Here is a 17,410-nt window from a genome sequence, read left to right as displayed (position 1 = left end):
GTGGCATCATGAAGGCTGGCCGCGTTGCCAGAAAAAAAGAGATCGGTAGCGTAGTTGGGAAAATGGCGGCGAGGTTGCGAAATATTTCCATTTCCATCGCCGTAAAGGCGAAATATAGGGCCAAATAAACAATTTCACTCATGGGCCATGATTGTTTGGCCACCATACTGTACCTAGGGAAATTCTCATCATTTTTTTCATCAGGAAGCAAATAAAACGTACAAACTCTACTATTCGTGGAATTTCAGTCGCTTTCACTTCTGACTTGCATGCATCGCCAAATCTTGTACTACGTTGGTAGTCGGCTTCCCTCAACTAAAGCGTCAATGCTATGAAGTATTGTCGATTTGATACAAATTTGGGGAGAGGGTGCAATCGAATCGCGCCGACCAAACCGATCCACAATCGATCTGATTGGTTGAATTTCATTGAGAAATGGGTTCTGGTTGGCTAATAACTTTGAGCTCATCTGAGGTAGCCAATCAAATCGATTTAAATTCCAACGAGAAACCACACCACAACACTCGAAAGCACAATATATGAATTTCTTCTTTGAGGAGGACACTGGACACATTTGAAGTCACCCAATACAGTATTGCATGAAAGCCAAGCCGAGACAGTTGATTGGCTATTAACGACTTCGCCTTTTGAATAGAAAATGTTTTTAACCAATCAGAACGACCAATGAGTGACGTTGAGAATCCCTAGGGGCCCTAAATAGGTCAGAATTCTACCCCATATTAGGGAAAATAGGCCCTGGGATTCCCCGGACGGATCTCTGTTAACAACTCCCAGAACATGGCTCTTTTGCACCATGGAAGAGTGGGCATACAGTCCCCATTGCTATGCAGATTCGATGCTCCAGCATGAATACTAAGCGAATGAGGTCTCACTCATTACAGATGAGCATTGAAAGTTCGTGTTGGGGAATCGGAGCAGTTGTGGCACTGTCGATGTCACACGGTGTGGCCAACAACAGTCGTCCTTCTCAGTAAAGATCGTGCGTGTATGTTGTTAAGTGGTGAGCGAGATGCCGCCAGCGACCTGTACGCCATCAAGGCGGGACGTCTGTCGATCAACGAAGCGAGGTGAAGACTCGTCACGAAGTTTCGGCCATCAGAACGTTCTGGTGTTCGCGTGGTAATATAGTTATCCGCGAATTATCCGAATGTTCCATACATACTTCAAGTCGTTTTATTCCATCAACCGCATGTTGGTTGTGAAATGTCCGATCTTCGGATTCACTTTTGAACTTCGACCCAAATCCCGAGCGAGTTCCATCATGACCAGCACTGGCCTTCGAACCATCCGTCCTGAAGATGTCCGCGCGTTCGCGTATGACCCCGTGGAGCCCCTTGCCCTTGAGCAAGCACGTAGCATTGTCAACGACGTGAAAGCACGTGGGGAAACCGCAGTGCGAGAACATGCCGTGCGACTAGGCGACCTGCCATCGACGTCAGCGCCGTTGGTGTACTCCCGCGACGACATGAAAACAGCGTTTGAATCCTTGTCCATTGGCGAGCAAAAGTTGCTGGAGCGCACGAAGCAGCGTATCGAAGCGTTTGCCATCGCCCAGCGCGCGTCGATCCAGAGTTTTTCGCGCGCGATTCCGGGGGGTCAAGCGGGCCAAGACGTGTCGCCCATGCAAGTCGCAGGGTGCTACGCTCCTGGTGGCAGAGTAAGTATTGATCTCTGTACTGAATTGCCATCTCTCACTCTCTTCGACTAGTACCCCTTGCCTTCGTCCGTGCTTATGACGGCGTTGACTGCGCGAGTGGCGGGCGTATCGACTGTGATCGTCGCGTCTCCCCGTCCCGCCGTCGCGACGTTGGCTGCTGCGTACATTTCCAACGCGGACCTGCTCTTGGCCGTCGGTGGCGCGCAAGCCGTTGCCGCGCTCGCGTACGGTCTAGATGGCACCGGCATCTCCGCGTGCGACATCATTGTCGGTCCTGGCAACAAGTACTCCTCCATCTCTCAATCTGGTCTATTTCCAGCGGCTCACCGTATCGTTAGATGGGTCACGGCCGCCAAGTCCCTCGTCTACGGCAAGTGCGCGATTGACATGTTGGCCGGGCCGTCGGAATGCCTCGTCGTCGCCGACGCGTCCGCGGTGGTCCATGCTGCGACCATCGCGGCCGATCTCCTCGCGCAGGCTGAACACGACACCGCCGCCGTCCCAATCCTCGTCACCGACTCGACGGCACTTCTGGACGCCGTGAATGCCGCCATCATCGACCAGCTAACGACCCTCCCTACGGCGGACACAGCGGCTGTGAGCGTGGCCAAGGGGTTCGCGGTCCTCTGTCCGACGCTCGACAGCTGCGTGGACGTGGCCAATGTACTGGCGGCGGAACACGTCGAGATCATGACTGCCGACTCGCAGGCGGTGGCCGACCGCATCCAGCACTATGGGTATGCTAGCATCTTGGCATGAAATGAAAAGTTGAAGAGGTCTAAAGGATGGATACATAGGGGGCTGTTTATCGGTTCCAGAGCCGCCGAAGTGCTGGGGGACTACGGCGTCGGACCCAACCACGTCCTTCCCACAGGCGGCACGGCGCGGTACACGGGTGGTCTGTCTGTGCACACGTTTCTGCGCATTCGCACGTGGATGCGAATCGACGATGGCCCGTTGTCCCAGGAAGCCGTGGCGGATGCCGTGCAGTTGGCGAGGGTCGAAGGGCTGGAAGGGCATGCACGTGCAGCGGAGCGCCGATTGTTGTAGAAACGCAAGTGTAAAAAAATAATAGTGATTGCTTGTATGGACAGAATTAAGAGTCAGACAAGAGGAAGGATCTGGCGGAGGGTGGCCGTCTCGGTGGGAAACAAGTACGCAACGAGGTCGAGGACGTTGAGCCCGTAATCGCGCCATGCAAAGTAACACATGAGCATGAAGAAGCTGAAATACACGACACGATCGGCTCGAGCCATGTAGTTGACTCGCGGTGTCGGGGAGATGCCGTTTAACGTGTCGCGCTTGGCCTGCGCGACGAGATCACGGATTTTGGACTCTTCAAGACCTAGCAATTCCTGGAGTTTATCGACACGGAGGGCACTTGCGGCTTTTTCAACCTCAATTGCATCTTGGTGCCGCCGGTGCAATGTCTTTGACGAAGTTGGAGGAACTGGTATCTCATCCATGATGTCGCCGGCCTCGTCCTCAACGGATGCAGGAGCATCATCTTCCTGCTTGATGGAGTAGTCAAAGGGCTCCCCAGGGAAGTAGCTGAGTACGAGAATGACCAAGCCACCGAGACCGACACCAAGGGCGATGCTTGCCGCGGACGACAGGTCGATGTCGTTCTGCATTCTGTTTGCGGAATATTGCGACGGTTCAGGATATATCCGGATACAATAGACAGTTATCCGGGGGTTTCGTGATGATGATGATGACTGCCGAGATTGTTGTTGCAAGATGGCAAATGACTTGCCGGCATGGTTCGAACGCCTGTCCAAGTCGCAGCCGTTGGATGTGACGAGCTTGTTGCGGCTCATTGCGCTGTCGAAGGAACACTTGGCCAACCAGCCCACGCTGCTGGACCTTCCCGCCCCCATCACCATTTGCGGGGACATCCACGGGCAGTTCAGCGACCTACTGACGCTCATGACACTTGACATTGGCCAGCGCATTCTGTTCTTGGGGGACTTTGTCGATCGCGGGTCACATAGCGTGGAGACTATCAGTTTCCTCTTGGTGCGCATGGTAAGTTGATGCTTTCCATGCTTCGTGCACCTGATGACGATGGCAGATTCGGTTCCCCGAATCCACCTTCCTCATCCGTGGCAACCACGAGAGTCGCCAGACAACGACAGTGTATGGTTTTCAGACTGAGTGTGACAAGAAGTACAATGGCGATACCCGAGTGTACAAAGCCTTTATGGACGTGTTCGACTACTTGCCATTAGGTACGTCGTCCGTTCAACTCATCCTGACACACATGTACATACCAGGCGCCCTGGTCAACAACCAGCTCTTGGCCATCCACGGCGGCCTCAGTCCGGCGATCCATTACCTCGACCAGATCCGCATGATCAACCGCGTCATGGAGATTCCGTCGGACGGGGCGTTTGCCGACCTCGTCTGGTCGGACCCTGAACCCAAAACCAACGGGTTCCACCTGGTAAGTCGACCTCCTACCATCCGCATCGTCAAGTCCATCGTGTCTAGTCGCCGCGGGGGGCGGGGTACATGTTTGGCGGCGACATTGTCGAGAAGTTTCTGCATTTGAACGACCTGCAGCACATTTCCCGCGCCCATCAGCTGTGCATGGAAGGGTACCAAGTGCTCTTTCGGGACACGCTGTCGACGATATGGAGCGCGCCTAACTACTGCTATCGGTATGTCCAATGCAGCATACTGTCATGATGGTGTTACTTGGTAGATTTGGCAACTTGGCGTCGGTTATGAGTGTGGGCGACCACCTCGAGGTAAGGCCAACTCCCAACTGTACCAACTAACACTACAGTGTTGGTCTCTAGCGGGAATACAAGATCTTCCAGCAAGCGGGCGCCACCACGCAGAGCAAACTGGACGCGCCTGCGGCCACGGACGTGGTCGATGCCGGGTATTTCACTTAAATTGGGATATCATATTTGAGTTAGGAAGTCTTCTTCTTTTTGGGTTTCTTGAACGCGTTCAGCTTGGACTTGACCACTTTGGCCATCTCCGCCGCGTCGTGGTACACGAGTGAGTCGCGGTGGTTGTATCTACACGCAAATAATCAATTCTAGATATATACAAATTTGGACATATAAAGAAGAGAGAATATTGAAACGATTAATAAATATAATAAAATAACACACACACACTGAGAGAATATTTAAAATGAAACGATGAATAAATAATATTAATAAGAATTTTAAAATACATATGTATTTCGACTAAAACAACCATTTTAAACATGATAGGATGATCCACAAACACAAAAAGAGTTGGAAATAATATTATATTATTTCAAATGACACATATACAACTTTTATATTTTGACGTACAACTGGGCATTGTCAAACATGAGTTTGAAATCGCGCTCGAGCATGGCAAAGCTCGTGTACTCATCCGACTCGATGCGGTCTTCGATTGTTTGCAGATCCATCGCGTGCTGGACAATGTTGTAATAGTCCCTACGATAGTATATATATATATTTGTGGAATGATCATAGGTTGACGTCGTACGGGTAGTCGGTTGCTGATGGTTTGTCGACAAACAGGAGGTGTCGAAGGCGTCCTTTCGAGTCTTTCGCTTTCAGCACTGCGTCGTACACATACCGCAACCGTTCGTGTGTGACCTAAGGCGATTATTTGCCAAATAGTATATATTTCAGGAGTATATTATTTATGATATCATATTTTTCAAAATACAAGGGATGAAACATTCCTCATCAAACAACAGTATTATTGTCCAATTGGACAATTCAAAATCGGAATGCTCAATCAAATGACCAGAATCACCAAATCGACAGACAATCGATATACGACCAATCAAAACCCACAACACTAAAAAAGTACCCAATCAAATTCTAGCATTCAACCACTCAAACAATATCGATGGAATATATATTTTAAACGAATCAGCACAACACATGCAAGTAATTTTCGCTCAAACACCATACCTCGACGATAAAATCATTCTTGCTACCACCACCAGTAGTAGTACTAGTAGTACTAGTACTAGTAGTAGTACTATCCGACTTGTGCTTCTTGGACGGTTTCATCTTCATAAGGTTGTCGTCCGTGTCGGCGTCATCGAGGATTTTTGTAAACTGCGCCTCTGACATGTCTCTGTACGACACGTCTTTTCGCTTCCGCTTGAGCTCGGCCAACGTGTCGGGGTCGACGTGTTCCTTGAGGGATTCTGCCGCGTCGGCTTCCTTGAGCCACGCCGGCACGTCGCTCGTGTGCATGAGGCGATTGAAGTGCGCGCCGTACTGATGGCGTTCCCGTGTGGCGCGGTCGTGGTCGATCTGCTGGTACAATTTCTCCTCGGACGGCGTCAGCGCCATGATCGAGTTGAGCTCGTCGTTGTCGATCACGAGCGCTTCGTCTGCTTCGGTCGCTTCTTCGTTTTCCATCTTTATGAGCGATTCCAGCATGGCGCGGCGGTCCGACTCTTTCGACTTGGCGTGGAACTTGCCCGCTTCCACGACCAAGTTGTTCATGTTGAGCTTCTCCGTGGCTCGACTGAGGATCTTTTCTTCGATTGGCGAGTTTGTGATCAATCGAAACACGCGCACTTCGTTCTTTTGCCTAAAAGTAGCCAGGTGGATTGTCAAAGACTAATTTAAACGGAAGATGTACCCAATTCGATGCGCGCGATCTTGCGCCTGCGCGTCCATGGCGGGGTTCCAGTCGCTGTCGAAAATGACGACTGTGTCCGCCGTCGCCAAGTTGAGCCCGAGACCCCCCGCGCGGGTACTCAGGAGGAAAATAAAGTAGGGCGAGTCGGGCGCGTTGAACATGAACATGCGCTGCTCTCGCTCGTCCGCGGACGTCGACCCATCCAGCCGCAAGTAGCGAAATCTACCGAATTTGGAAATATATCCGTCAAGGGTCTCTCTTATAAACTCTATTTGTTCATTCGAATTCTGGAGCGGCATGACGAATGAATGCATCACGTAAGATTGATGGTCCATACAAACGAGATAGATCCGCCATTCAATTTGTACAAGTAAATAGCACCATCATGGAAAGCACAAATAATTAGTGTGATACAGCAGAATGGACACAGAATTAGTGTGATGTTCAGACACTCAACAGTTCAGAATACTGTGTACAATATCGAATCCCCGTGATTCCGGATTCAATACTACTACTGTACATATTGTGCTTTCGAGTGAAATTTCATTGTGTTGTGATGTGGTTTCTCGTTGGAATTTAAATCGATTTGATTGGCTACCTCAGATGAGCTCAAAGTTATTAGCCAATCAAAACCTTCTCAAAGAAATTCAACCAATCAGATCGATTGTGGATCGGTTTCGTCGGCGCGATTCGATTGCACCCCCTCCCCAAATTTGTATCAAATCGACAATATATTGTCAATAATTTTGAGCTCAACTGAAGTAGCCAATCAAATCGATTTAAATTCCAACGAGTAACCACAACACAATGAAATTTCACTCGAAAGCACAATGTATAACTGAAATACATTTGATCCACATACAAGCAGCACATGTCCACTATATTTAATCAAACAATCATGTCAATATATATTATGTACGTACCCTCGGTAGTTGAAATAGTCTTCCAGTACGTGCATGAGCTGCGTCATCTGCGAAAACATGAGCACGCGATGACCCGCCGCGTGCAGTTTGGGGAGCATGCGATCGAGCAGCTCAAACTTGCCGGCGGAGCGGACGATGTCGAAGTCGATGGGGTACCCCTGGGTCTGAAACAAGTACGGGTGATTGCACACTTTTCGCAGCTGCATGAGGATGTTGGACAGGCCCTTGGCTGTAAACGCAGTCGTCTTCTTGGCGTCGTCCTGAGTCCCTTCCATGAGCAGCGACCCCCCCTCTTGGATGCGCCGGTACATGATCTTTTGCCACCCCGACAGCTCGCACCGCAGCACGCGCTCGACTTTGTCTGGTAGCTGGTCCAGCACGGAGCTCTTGACGCGGCGGAGAAGGAACGGTCTTAGCACTTGATGCAGGCGGTGAATGATGAGCATGCGCTCCTCGTCCGTGAGCTCGTTGGACTCTCCCGTGCCCGTAAAGTGCGAGAATGGCTTGCTGAACCACTGCTCGAAGTTGTCGACGCTTTCGAATATCGTGGGCAGGAGAAAGTTGAGCAGTGACCATAGCTCCGGCAGCGAGTTCTGGAGCGGCGTGCCCGTGAGCAGCAGCCGGTTGCGCGACGTGTAGAGCGATCCGAGTGTCATGGCGAACTTGCTCTGCGCATTCTTCATGCGATGGCCTTCGTCCACGATGATGTACTGCCAGTCGTACTTGCGGAGCACGTGCTTGTCTTTCATAATGTACTCGTATGTCGTCAACAGCACGTTGAACTGCATGCTGGCCATTTCGAGCCGGAAAATATCTTTTCGCGCTTGCGGGTGGCCTAGAAGAAAAAATAGAAAATCGAATCGATTTTAATATGTAAATAGATATAATATATCGTAATATATGTTGTTTACACGGAATGAATGATGTAGAGACAGATAGATACCTTTATCAAAAACAATTGTTTTTTTTATTTTTTTTGTATAATATCGTAATAGTTTTACACGGAAAAGATAAACAATCGTTTTTTCATATATATATTTATACTATCGCAGGGAATGCAATACTATATTTTAAAGTATCGTGCTTCAATATATATATATATATATATAGAATCGTAATTTCTTTTTACAGAGGTATAGTAGGTAGGTAGGTACCTTTGTACACGACAAGCGTAATATCTGGAGCCCATTTTCGAAACTCATTGACCCAATTGGACAAGGTCGAGAGCGGCACGACGACCAGGAACGGTCCGAGGTTGTGCTTGACTTCCATCACGTACGTGATGAGCGAAATCGACTGAATCGTCTTGCCCAATCCTACCCAGCCAAACCAAAAGCAGCAGCACAGGTTAAACATATATCGAGATGTGGTTTTCGTCGAATGAGTAGCATACATATACTAAAGGCAGTCGTAGCATAACGATTTCATACCCCATCAGGTTGTAGAAAACGTCCAATTCACATGTGATTCACGTACGTTCTTGACAGTCGTACATGAAGTTTACATCAGACCAAAATAGATGATATTGTCGATTCAATATTGGAGTGGTATTTGGGTGCTCCATCGAATAAGAACCACATCGGCACAGAATCGATATATCGACCAATCAAAACACACAAAACATGAATCAACTAGCCAATCAAATCATCCACTCTTCGAATAATTCAACAGCGAATTAGTGTATGATTGAAATGAGTGTGATACTGGACGATCGCTACAAAGAATCGATATATCGATAGATTTGGCAAAGAATCCGCACAAAAGTAGGCCAAATATTGGGTAAAAGAAAGATATTATATATACTGAAAATCGACCATACAAGTCGCCAATATTGTCGTTCACGTCACTTCAAACCAGAAATAGACGATGAATCGTACCCATTTCGTCGGCGAGGATGCCGTTGAGCCGATTGTCATACAGCGACACCATCCACTGGAGTCCCCGCAGCTGGTACTCTTTCAAGTCGCCTCCCACGAGCATCTGGGGCTGTCTGGGCATTTCGCTGTTGACAGCAATGCCTAAATAGTCGAGTTCTTCGTCCACGTCTTCTTGGCCATCCGTCGGCACATCGGAGGACGACGACGACGCCGCAGGTACAAGCCCAAACTTTTCGCGGTGGCTCTTGACCAGGGCGCGGATGCTGTCCAAGTACGTGTTTGTTTGGGATAGCAAGTACGTGAGCCGTTCGTTTTTGGCTTCGGCGACCAGCTTCGAGTACGCGGCCATGTCGTTCGCTTTGAGCGCTTTGAGGCGGAGCTTCTCCTGGCGGTCCTCTTCCCGCTCGGCCTTGTTCGCTTTGGACTCGACCAACGACTTGACGTTGCGGGATACCTTGGCCAGCGACGACACTCGAGCCTTATGAAATGCGTGAAACTCGCGGGCGTGCGCCACCACCGCGCGCAAGTACACGAGTCGAGTGGCCCGACGCTGCTTTTCGTTCGAGAGCGACTTCATCCGGCGTTCGCGGTCGCTGGGGTCGTACACGGACAGCACGGGGCGCTTCCGTTTGAACCACTTGCGGTCGACACTGACGGGGTCGCCCAGTCGCGCCAGTTGCACGTGATGTGCCAACAGCATCTGGCCCCGTAAATGCGCTTGGAGCTGGCTCAACGAATCCAACCCATTGATGGGGGGTGCCAACAAGTCGATGGGTTGTTCGTCGATCAGAGTCGGAAAGACAAACTTGTCGAGGGATGGCGGGGCCACGTACACTAGTTGTGTGTCGCCACGGCGAAATGGCACGGGTTTGGGCTTCACTTCTTGCTTGACGGTTGGTATAGCGTTGACGGGAGTGTCCTTGAGCACCAGTAGTGGAGGATGGGATAAGGGGGATGGAGGGGGATTCGTGTCCGCGGGGGTCGGTTCGGGCTTGACGGGCGTGGCGAGCAACACCGATGGAGTGGACTGGGGATGTGGAGGAGGAGCCAGGTTGTTTGCTTTGAGCAGCTCCGTGTCTTTCGCCAGTAGTTCGTCCATGGTGCGACTGAGCAGCTTGAACTTTCGGATCTGTTGATGCAGATGCGTCAGTTGGGTTTCGGTAAACACACATCTCCTCGGCCCCGTTGACCCTCCTGCGGATGCTGGTATCGAAGACGAAGCTGCAGTCGTCGTCGCCGTCGCTCGTTTGGGATGGTATGCAGAGGGGGCGGTGCTACTGCTTGTCGACGTTGGTTGCTTCGAGGATGTCGCGGGTTTCGAGCCATGTTGTTTGCCACCGAGGTCCCCCGAGTTCGTCGATCCATCTCCAGTCGCTGGAGTTGAACCAGACACGGACGTTCCTGCATTTGAAGTACTGTTCGACGATGCAAGACCCTGTCGCGCGTCGGCGATTCGCTGCTGATGCGCACGAAGCACGGCCACAATTTGTTGGTACCTGGGATCACTCGTCCTTCCTTCGTCCCGCATCCGCACGGCAGCTGCCATTAGCTGGCGAAGTTCAGCGGCATTTGGCTCCATGGACACTTCCTTCTCTTCACGCTTGTGTGTCGAATGTCCCTTTGAATTTGCGCGGGGTCTCGACGTCGGAGATCAAAAATCTCAAAAAAGACCGCTGATTCGCGCGATATCTAATGCCGGTTTGGAGGTTTCCATACAAACACCAAGCTTAAATTAACGCTTGAAGTTTGTATCGACGTTCGTTTAAGGTGGTGGAGCACGCGACACGCCCATTGGCTGAAAATATAATTATTGAATTTGTAAATTAGTTTCGCTAGACTTTCAAAAAAAGCAAAAACGATGTCGCTCAACAGTTGTCGGAGTTATAGCTCAGATTTATACGGATAACCCTTAGATAGGACCATCCTGGACTTATTGCTCCCACCAGCAGATTTTATAGGGGTGAGATTTATAATTGAAAGATCCAAACATAAATCTGACCCCAAAAGTCCTATAATAGGACTTTTTCGCCTCTAATTATCCATCACTTTTATGCTCTCCGGATTAAAAGTAAGGGTATGTCTGGTAACATTTTAAAAATAATATTCAATTTTCTCGCAAAATGGGATTAACCAAAATGTCAATTTCAAAATGGAGGTAAATGGTCCATTTTGTAATGTGGCGTTTTGAACCTCTTCAACGAGTAAATCCCACGTGGAATTATTGGATTTGGGTTAAACCTCTGCAAGCAAGACATCGTTCAATTTTGATCAGATTTGTTGAATTCGGTCCCAAAATGGCGCTTTGGGCCTGAATATTGCAATAATTCGCAATATTTCCGGTTACCAGACGAACCCTAATATCAAAATTAATAACCAAAGCAATATTTAGCATAGAAAATTGAAGTTATATCACACAATATACATAATATTAACCATTTCCATGCGCAATGTCCACGCACGCGGCGGAGCAACGACCACGAGAGGCGACGGCAGCGTCAGTGAACTGTGCGCTTGTACGATAACCCCTGTCGATGCTTAATTGGAACTCTGAACGCCTCCGACTTTCACAGTCCTACGTCAAGTGGCTGATGAGTTCACCCTGCAAACACCGCCGCCACAGTCGTCAACATCGCATCGACAACCAAGTCGCCCCGATTCTGAGGGCTGTGATGGAGGCATCAGCAGGATGAACGAATTAGTGTTACCACGTAGATTTTTTGTCCGAGCTCACGTCACAGTTGGCTCATCGTACAAGAATGCGCATGCTATGATAATCGATAAGCTCAAAGGTGTGCCCACTTTTTAGTGACGAGTGAGATAATTTGCGGCGTCGAACTGCGGCATGCGCATCGACATGATAGATTTCTACTGTAACGTTCGATTGAATGTGATGTGATAGTCGTCATATGGGATTCATTCGTTGCAGCTACATGTACCGGTAGTCAGAGTGCGGCGGTCTGTGTGTGTGAATCGGAATAAATCTCATGGGTGGGGAAAGTGAGATTTATCCCTGGGACTGCAATAAATCTTACATTTATCCGAATAAATCTCATTCGATAAATCCCGTGGGTATTTATTCGCCAATAGTGTAGACGAGATTACGTTAGTAGGTACTAGTACGCCCTCCACGCCAATTGAAACGCTGTTCTCGAAGAGTTTACACAAAAAGCAATAACGTTACTGTAATATATTCGTTGGAAATTTCGGGAAGTCGTCTTGATGTTTGTATTGCTTCTCCCGTATCCGGATTTGGAGCTGGAAGATATAAACTTGAACTTTGTATCAAGTGTATCCGGCATCTGGAACTGCAAAGCGCGCTTTGAAGGAACTCTGCACAATTCAATTTCCAACAACACAATCAAAACATGCTTGCGAGTGGCGAAATCCTCCTCATCGACGAAGTGCTTCGCGACAACATGCTCCATCGCTCTGTTCGCGTGACTGGGCGGTAAGGATGCCACTGCCTCTGGAGTATGGATCTAACACGAGTCGTGTAGCTTGGACATGTACGACGCCGCCAAATCCATCGCGAGCTTGTCGTTTCAGAACGCAGTGATCGTCGTCGCGACAGATTTGCTCGTGAATTTCGACTTTGCCATTGGCTCGCTGTACCAATTCATTGGTGAAACATACGCAAACGAGGTACGGAACCGAGCTTAGCATGGACCATTGTTGCATGGAATTGACCGTCGAAACGTCACATAGGGCAAAATGCAATTGCGCGCCCGTGTCGGACGCAATGTCGACGGCTTGGATACCCAATTGTTCGTGGATGCGTTGAAACTTCGACGGGAATTCATCAAGACCACCATGGCTGCGTGAATAATATGATGGCCGTCCACGCAAGCTTGGGCCAAAGGCGCCTACCTAACGTTAGCTCGACTTTTCCACTAGTTTTGTCATGTATTAATTACCCACCATCATGCATCGCCATATTCTTGGTCGAGCGTTCTTCCTAGCGGTATACTTCGAAGTAGTACATACCTGGTATTAATACTCCGAAAGTGTCTGGAGACTGACAGGCAACCTCAACCTTTCTGCATCCGGATATTTATCCAGAAAACCCAGGCGATCCATGTACTGTAATCCATCAACAGTCACTGAAAGGGAGCGCCAGTTGGACACACATGCTGTCGTCGTACGAGCAAGGCCGTCGCGCCAACATTGCTCGCAACAAAGAGATGCTAGAGTCACTGGGCATCGACAAGTCCGAGAAGAAGGTGCCAGTGAGGCGGTCACGCAAGAAATCATTGCAGCCACAGCGGCGGTCGTCCCGTGTCGGGGCCGTGTCGGACGTGCGGGCGAAAATCTTGCAGGCCATGGAAAGCCTCGAAGAGAAGTATGAGCGCGAGCAGAGGCAGCTCTTGCGACGTATCCGCGAAGACTCGAAGAACGAACGACGAGAACTCAACCAGATGCGTCGTGCAGAGTTGGAGCAGCGACGGATGGCCAAGCTGATCAAGGCCGAGCAGAAACGCCTTGCAAAAGAAGAGCGAGCCGCGGCCATTGTCGAATTGAGGAGTCTTCGGGAGGAACAGATGCGGCTGGCTAAGTTAGACGAAGAACGGCGGCGGAACGTCGTGAAGTTCAAACTTCCCGTGGACCTCAGGCGCCTCGTAGCAACCTCTCGCCAGTGGTCAACTGTTGCCAATGGTGAGGAAAGGTCACTCAACCATGCCACGAACTCCATCCAAGAGGAGCAGGAACTGGACGAACACGTCAAGTCCAACTCTAGCAACAGCAATAACAATGCCTTGAGCAGCGACGACGACGACAATCTATCTAGTGACTCGAGCATCGACGAAGTGAGCGACGAAGAGTTCAACGAATTGAGTGGCGAAGACGACGAAAGCGGAGGCGGTGACAGTGACGTCAGTTACAGGGCATCAAGGCGGCCACAGGCCAAGTCGACGTCTTTCTCCAAAGATGATACACGAGCTGGTCCCGATCGTTCCCAACCATGGCTAGCAGTGTCATCCAAACCCAAATCCACGTCTCGGCTTCTTGTCAAGCTCAACCATTCCCAACCTCGCCCCCGCATGATTTACCAACGCCGCGCCGCACCTTCCTCTCCAGCGACCGACTCGCCGCCATCGTCCTCGTCCTCAGGGCCATTGGTGGTCCGATTCAATAGGTCGCCAGCAGCATCCGTGCCTCGCAAGTTGATCCGCCCCACCACGTCGTTGCCCCCCGACGAACCGCATGCAAAGCGAAATCGGTTTTTAATACCGCCCAAGGCACTTCCGCGGGACGATCATCCTTGTTACCAAGTACACTTGGGAAAAGGCGTGCATGGGCTGTGCATTGATTTGGACGTTGTGGACGGCAAATCAGTTACAGTAACTGGCTTTCGCCAGCCTTTACCAGGCGTCCAGGGACCGGCGGAAGCATGCGGCCAGATCGAAATTGGCGACGAGCTGATCGCCGTCGATGGCGACTTGATCGGGGGCCCCGCGGGGTTCAAGCGGTTTGTACCCGTGCTGAAAAGCGGCCTTAGCGTCACACTGCGCTTCCGCAAACCTACCCGTTGAGATCGTAGTATATAGTACTAGTATACGTGAGTGTGTTGAATTACTGTGACTATTTTAGTTGGAGGAATTGCTCGACAACGTGTAAAGTATATATGTATGTCCTTGTTGCTGAAATTTGGGCCCGGAACAGCTGATTCGTCAATTGATTTGAGTCAACATTTAAGCTTATTCAATATAATGTATGGAATAAAAATTTAAAGATGATCATTTTGATTGGGCCAACCAAACATGCTGATTGACGATTGGTTGAAATTTCGCCTTAGTGAATACAGTAGTTAAAGTATGGCTACGACATTACAAAATACGACAATATGACACATTTATATAAAAGTCCAACTCTGAAATGTCACTATTATTATTACCGGTACTTCTCAATTGATCAATAATTTTAGAGCTCTTTCGAAAACCTGTTGAGCTAGAGTGTGAGAATATCACTACTAGTACGGTAGCTCTTCCAAAAGCAAGGCTTACACAGATGTCACAGTATACCGTTTCCATCACGAATTGTACATGTTTGTAAGTGGCTTCCGTTACTTGTCAAGCCATAAAACGTTGAAAGTAGTTGCATATATGGAGAACAGGTTGCCTTTGAGCAGCTAAAGCAAATCGTCTTCGTCGTCGTGGTCTCCTACTGCTTTGTCGACCTTGTTTTCGTCGTCGAAGTCGTCAAATAGGGACGTCTGACTCACCCGAGGTGGCCCGGGGCCAACTTCGGAAGGCTGAAGAGGCGCTTGATCCGATAGGGACCGTGTTGGAGTTGACATGGGGGTAGAAAGGGAAGGCACGGATGCTTTTAGGGGCAATGCAGTTGCCTGGGTCGTGGACTCCGGATCGTATATATGTAAATGTCTTCGCCATACTTGGATTCGACCATCCCATGCGCGCTTGCTAGCGACAGCGTACTTGTCTGGCGTGGACGGGTGCTTCCCAAATTGACGACGACCTCTACACACATGTTGTGAGAAAAAAGACGTCGGACAAACGAAGAATCACGCACTTGGGCACAGCTTGGAGGTACCGATCGTAGCCTATGGTGTTCTTGCCAAAATCGATTTGCTTTTGACGTTGGGCAAGTTTACGTTGGTCGGTCTCCTTTTGCATCATTTGGCTTTGGCTACCTGCAACTTCTGCGGTAGCTGGTGGCAGACTGCCGTGATCAGTCCCATCTCGTTGCTGCTTCTCTGGTGTCGAATTGGAATAGCGGCGGCGCTTGGTTTGGTCGTTATTGACACGTCCTTGGCCCCTGTCATGGCCTAGGGTGGTTGCATTGTCGTCGCCACTTGCCGAACGCTTCATCGTTTAAAACCAAAATTGGAGGGAAACTATTATCCGGAAATGATTCGATTGCAGAGTTTTATCCGGTATTCCGTTGGATCATCTGTTCTTTTGGCGGGACGTCCATTCGTGGAGGTGATAATGGTGGCGATCTCCTCGTATGAAGTGGAGCGTGCGGCCAAGATTGCGCGCAACAAAGCCATGCTGGCATCACTGGGCATCGAAAAGCCACAGCCGGCTAACGGTTCTACTTCGGACTCTGACCGACGAAAGGAGTGGACGGAGCCAGGTTCTACTTCGCCACGCATGGCCAGGAAAACAGCCGAGCGCCGTCGTTCGACTGCCAAAGTGGCATCGAATAGTCCGCTGAGACGATCGTCTCGAGTCGAGAAGATCATTCAATTGATCTCTCAAGACAAATCAACACAAGTACGGAACTACCAAGACCAACAAGAGTTTCTACGGATGCGGCAAATGCTGTCGTCGGGACCGAATGCGCGGACGGACACGACATTTTCCAACGACGTGCGTGCAGCTTTCATCAACCAGGTCTAATCGTTTTCGTAGGCCAAGAACAAATGCATCATGAACGAATCCGGCGTTGACGCTCCCAAGCGGCACGTGCACGAGTACGACATCACACTGGAGCGAAGCCCCCATGGGTATTGCATCTATTTGGGTATTGTCAAGTACAGTGTGTGTGTGGTGACCTTCCGAAGACCCGCTCCACACTTCATTGGGCCGGCCGAAGCATCTGGGCGTATTAAACCTGGTGACAAACTCGTGAGCATCAACGGGGTGACCTTGTACGGCGGTGACGATTTCAAAAAGCACTGGGCAAACTTTAGCACTGCCTCTGCCATCACGTTGGGATTTCGTCGATTGCTGGCGGAAGTTTAACGAGTAAAGTGCTACTTATTATACACTGTTAGTTGTTAGTAATACGTCCGAACTTTTCAATGACTTGTTTGTGGAATTCGTAAGGTGGCAGGCCTTACTTCTAATTATTAACCAATCAGAGTGCATCATGGTTTCTTTGCCATATTATTGGTCAAGACGATTATTTTTATCGACTTCAAAAATGCAGAAGTACCGTTCTCAGCGACTCAAACAACTCATGCCACCATCAGCTTAATGCTCATGTCAGCAGTTAATCGCACTCTCGAGTACACTCACTCGCATGTTTCCTTAGTGCTTATTGAAGTCACGCATGGTCGATGCGAATTTCTCGTTAGGAAGGTCCAGCAGCATCACTACTACTTCATGGTTTCGGTGCACTGGGGCCAACACCCAAGGTCCTTCCAAGTCAAAATGAGGAAGTGATGGGTAAAACTACCGTCAGTAAGAATCATATCATCGGGGCATAGTCACCAAAAATTTGACCAAATCAAGTCGTTTGCCCGCGACGTTTCGGGGTTTCAGGATCAACGAGTAAATTGCTGTAAACGACCTATTTACAGTACCAGTAGTTGACGAGCTTGGCCCATGTGATTACTTGGTTTATGC

At 49.6% G+C, this 17,410-nt stretch overlaps 8 protein-coding genes across 9 annotated transcripts; 5 read left to right on the top strand and 3 right to left on the bottom strand.

Annotated features, from left to right (window-relative positions):
- The first annotated feature begins 1,135 nt into the window (after positions 1–1,135).
- On the top strand, positions 1,136–3,331 carry H257_00928 (histidinol dehydrogenase). Its single transcript, XM_009823863.1, has 4 exons — positions 1,136–1,678; positions 1,730–1,962; positions 2,017–2,415; positions 2,476–3,331. Exons 1-4 carry the CDS (start codon positions 1,169–1,171, stop codon positions 2,726–2,728), a joined length of 1,395 nt encoding a protein of 464 aa, XP_009822165.1. The 5' UTR covers positions 1,136–1,168; the 3' UTR covers positions 2,729–3,331.
- On the bottom strand, positions 2,751–3,314 carry H257_00929 (hypothetical protein; the record flags this gene model as incomplete). Its single annotated transcript, XM_009823864.1, has 1 exon — positions 2,751–3,314. A coding segment is annotated over one exon (533 nt), but the record flags the coding sequence as incomplete, so codon positions are not given.
- A 70-nt stretch (positions 3,332–3,401) lies between the features above and the next one.
- Positions 3,402–4,855, top strand: H257_00927. Of its 2 annotated transcripts, XM_009823861.1 has the most exons (6): positions 3,402–3,706; positions 3,753–3,909; positions 3,955–4,124; positions 4,172–4,341; positions 4,386–4,431; positions 4,483–4,855. In XM_009823861.1, the coding sequence occupies exons 1-6, from the start codon at positions 3,419–3,421 to the stop codon at positions 4,579–4,581; spliced, it is 930 nt and encodes a 309-aa protein (XP_009822163.1). In that variant the 5' UTR covers positions 3,402–3,418; the 3' UTR covers positions 4,582–4,855. The 2 variants fall into 2 exon arrangements, with proteins under 2 accessions (XP_009822163.1, XP_009822164.1); XM_009823862.1 differs by having other exon boundaries at positions 4,386–4,855.
- On the bottom strand, positions 4,602–10,796 carry H257_00926 (hypothetical protein; the record flags this gene model as incomplete). Its single annotated transcript, XM_009823860.1, has 8 exons — positions 9,099–10,796; positions 8,376–8,537; positions 7,222–8,056; positions 6,299–6,520; positions 5,614–6,247; positions 5,177–5,289; positions 4,996–5,124; positions 4,602–4,710 (listed from the first exon to the last, which is right to left on the bottom strand). The coding sequence occupies exons 1-8, from the start codon at positions 10,675–10,677 to the stop codon at positions 4,602–4,604; spliced, it is 3,783 nt and encodes a 1,260-aa protein (XP_009822162.1). The 5' UTR covers positions 10,678–10,796.
- Positions 10,797–12,429: 1,633 nt separating this feature from the next.
- H257_00925 (hypothetical protein) lies at positions 12,430–13,033 on the top strand. The gene is made up of 3 exons (XM_009823859.1): positions 12,430–12,546; positions 12,596–12,740; positions 12,804–13,033. The coding sequence occupies exons 1-3, from the start codon at positions 12,464–12,466 to the stop codon at positions 12,918–12,920; spliced, it is 345 nt and encodes a 114-aa protein (XP_009822161.1). The 5' UTR covers positions 12,430–12,463; the 3' UTR covers positions 12,921–13,033.
- Positions 13,034–13,186: 153 nt separating this feature from the next.
- Positions 13,187–14,753, top strand: H257_00924 (hypothetical protein). The gene has a single exon (XM_009823858.1). The coding sequence runs from the start codon at positions 13,226–13,228 to the stop codon at positions 14,627–14,629; it is 1,404 nt and encodes a 467-aa protein (XP_009822160.1). The 5' UTR covers positions 13,187–13,225; the 3' UTR covers positions 14,630–14,753.
- A 370-nt stretch (positions 14,754–15,123) lies between these two features.
- H257_00923 (hypothetical protein) lies at positions 15,124–15,925 on the bottom strand (the record flags this gene model as incomplete). The annotated part of the gene is made up of 2 exons (XM_009823857.1): positions 15,124–15,574; positions 15,627–15,925. The coding sequence occupies 2 exons, from the start codon at positions 15,923–15,925 to the stop codon at positions 15,226–15,228; spliced, it is 648 nt and encodes a 215-aa protein (XP_009822159.1). The 3' UTR covers positions 15,124–15,225.
- A 92-nt stretch (positions 15,926–16,017) lies between these two features.
- H257_00922 (hypothetical protein) lies at positions 16,018–16,857 on the top strand. The gene is made up of 2 exons (XM_009823856.1): positions 16,018–16,429; positions 16,472–16,857. Exons 1-2 carry the CDS (start codon positions 16,046–16,048, stop codon positions 16,802–16,804), a joined length of 717 nt encoding a protein of 238 aa, XP_009822158.1. The 5' UTR covers positions 16,018–16,045; the 3' UTR covers positions 16,805–16,857.
- The last annotated feature ends 553 nt before the right edge of the window (positions 16,858–17,410 follow it).

The sequence above is a fragment of the Aphanomyces astaci genome (genome assembly GCF_000520075.1).
Source record: "Aphanomyces astaci strain APO3 unplaced genomic scaffold supercont1.2, whole genome shotgun sequence".
NCBI classification, from domain to species: domain Eukaryota; phylum Oomycota; class Saprolegniomycetes; order Saprolegniales; family Verrucalvaceae; genus Aphanomyces; species Aphanomyces astaci.
This window is presented reverse-complemented; position numbering and strand designations above follow the sequence as displayed.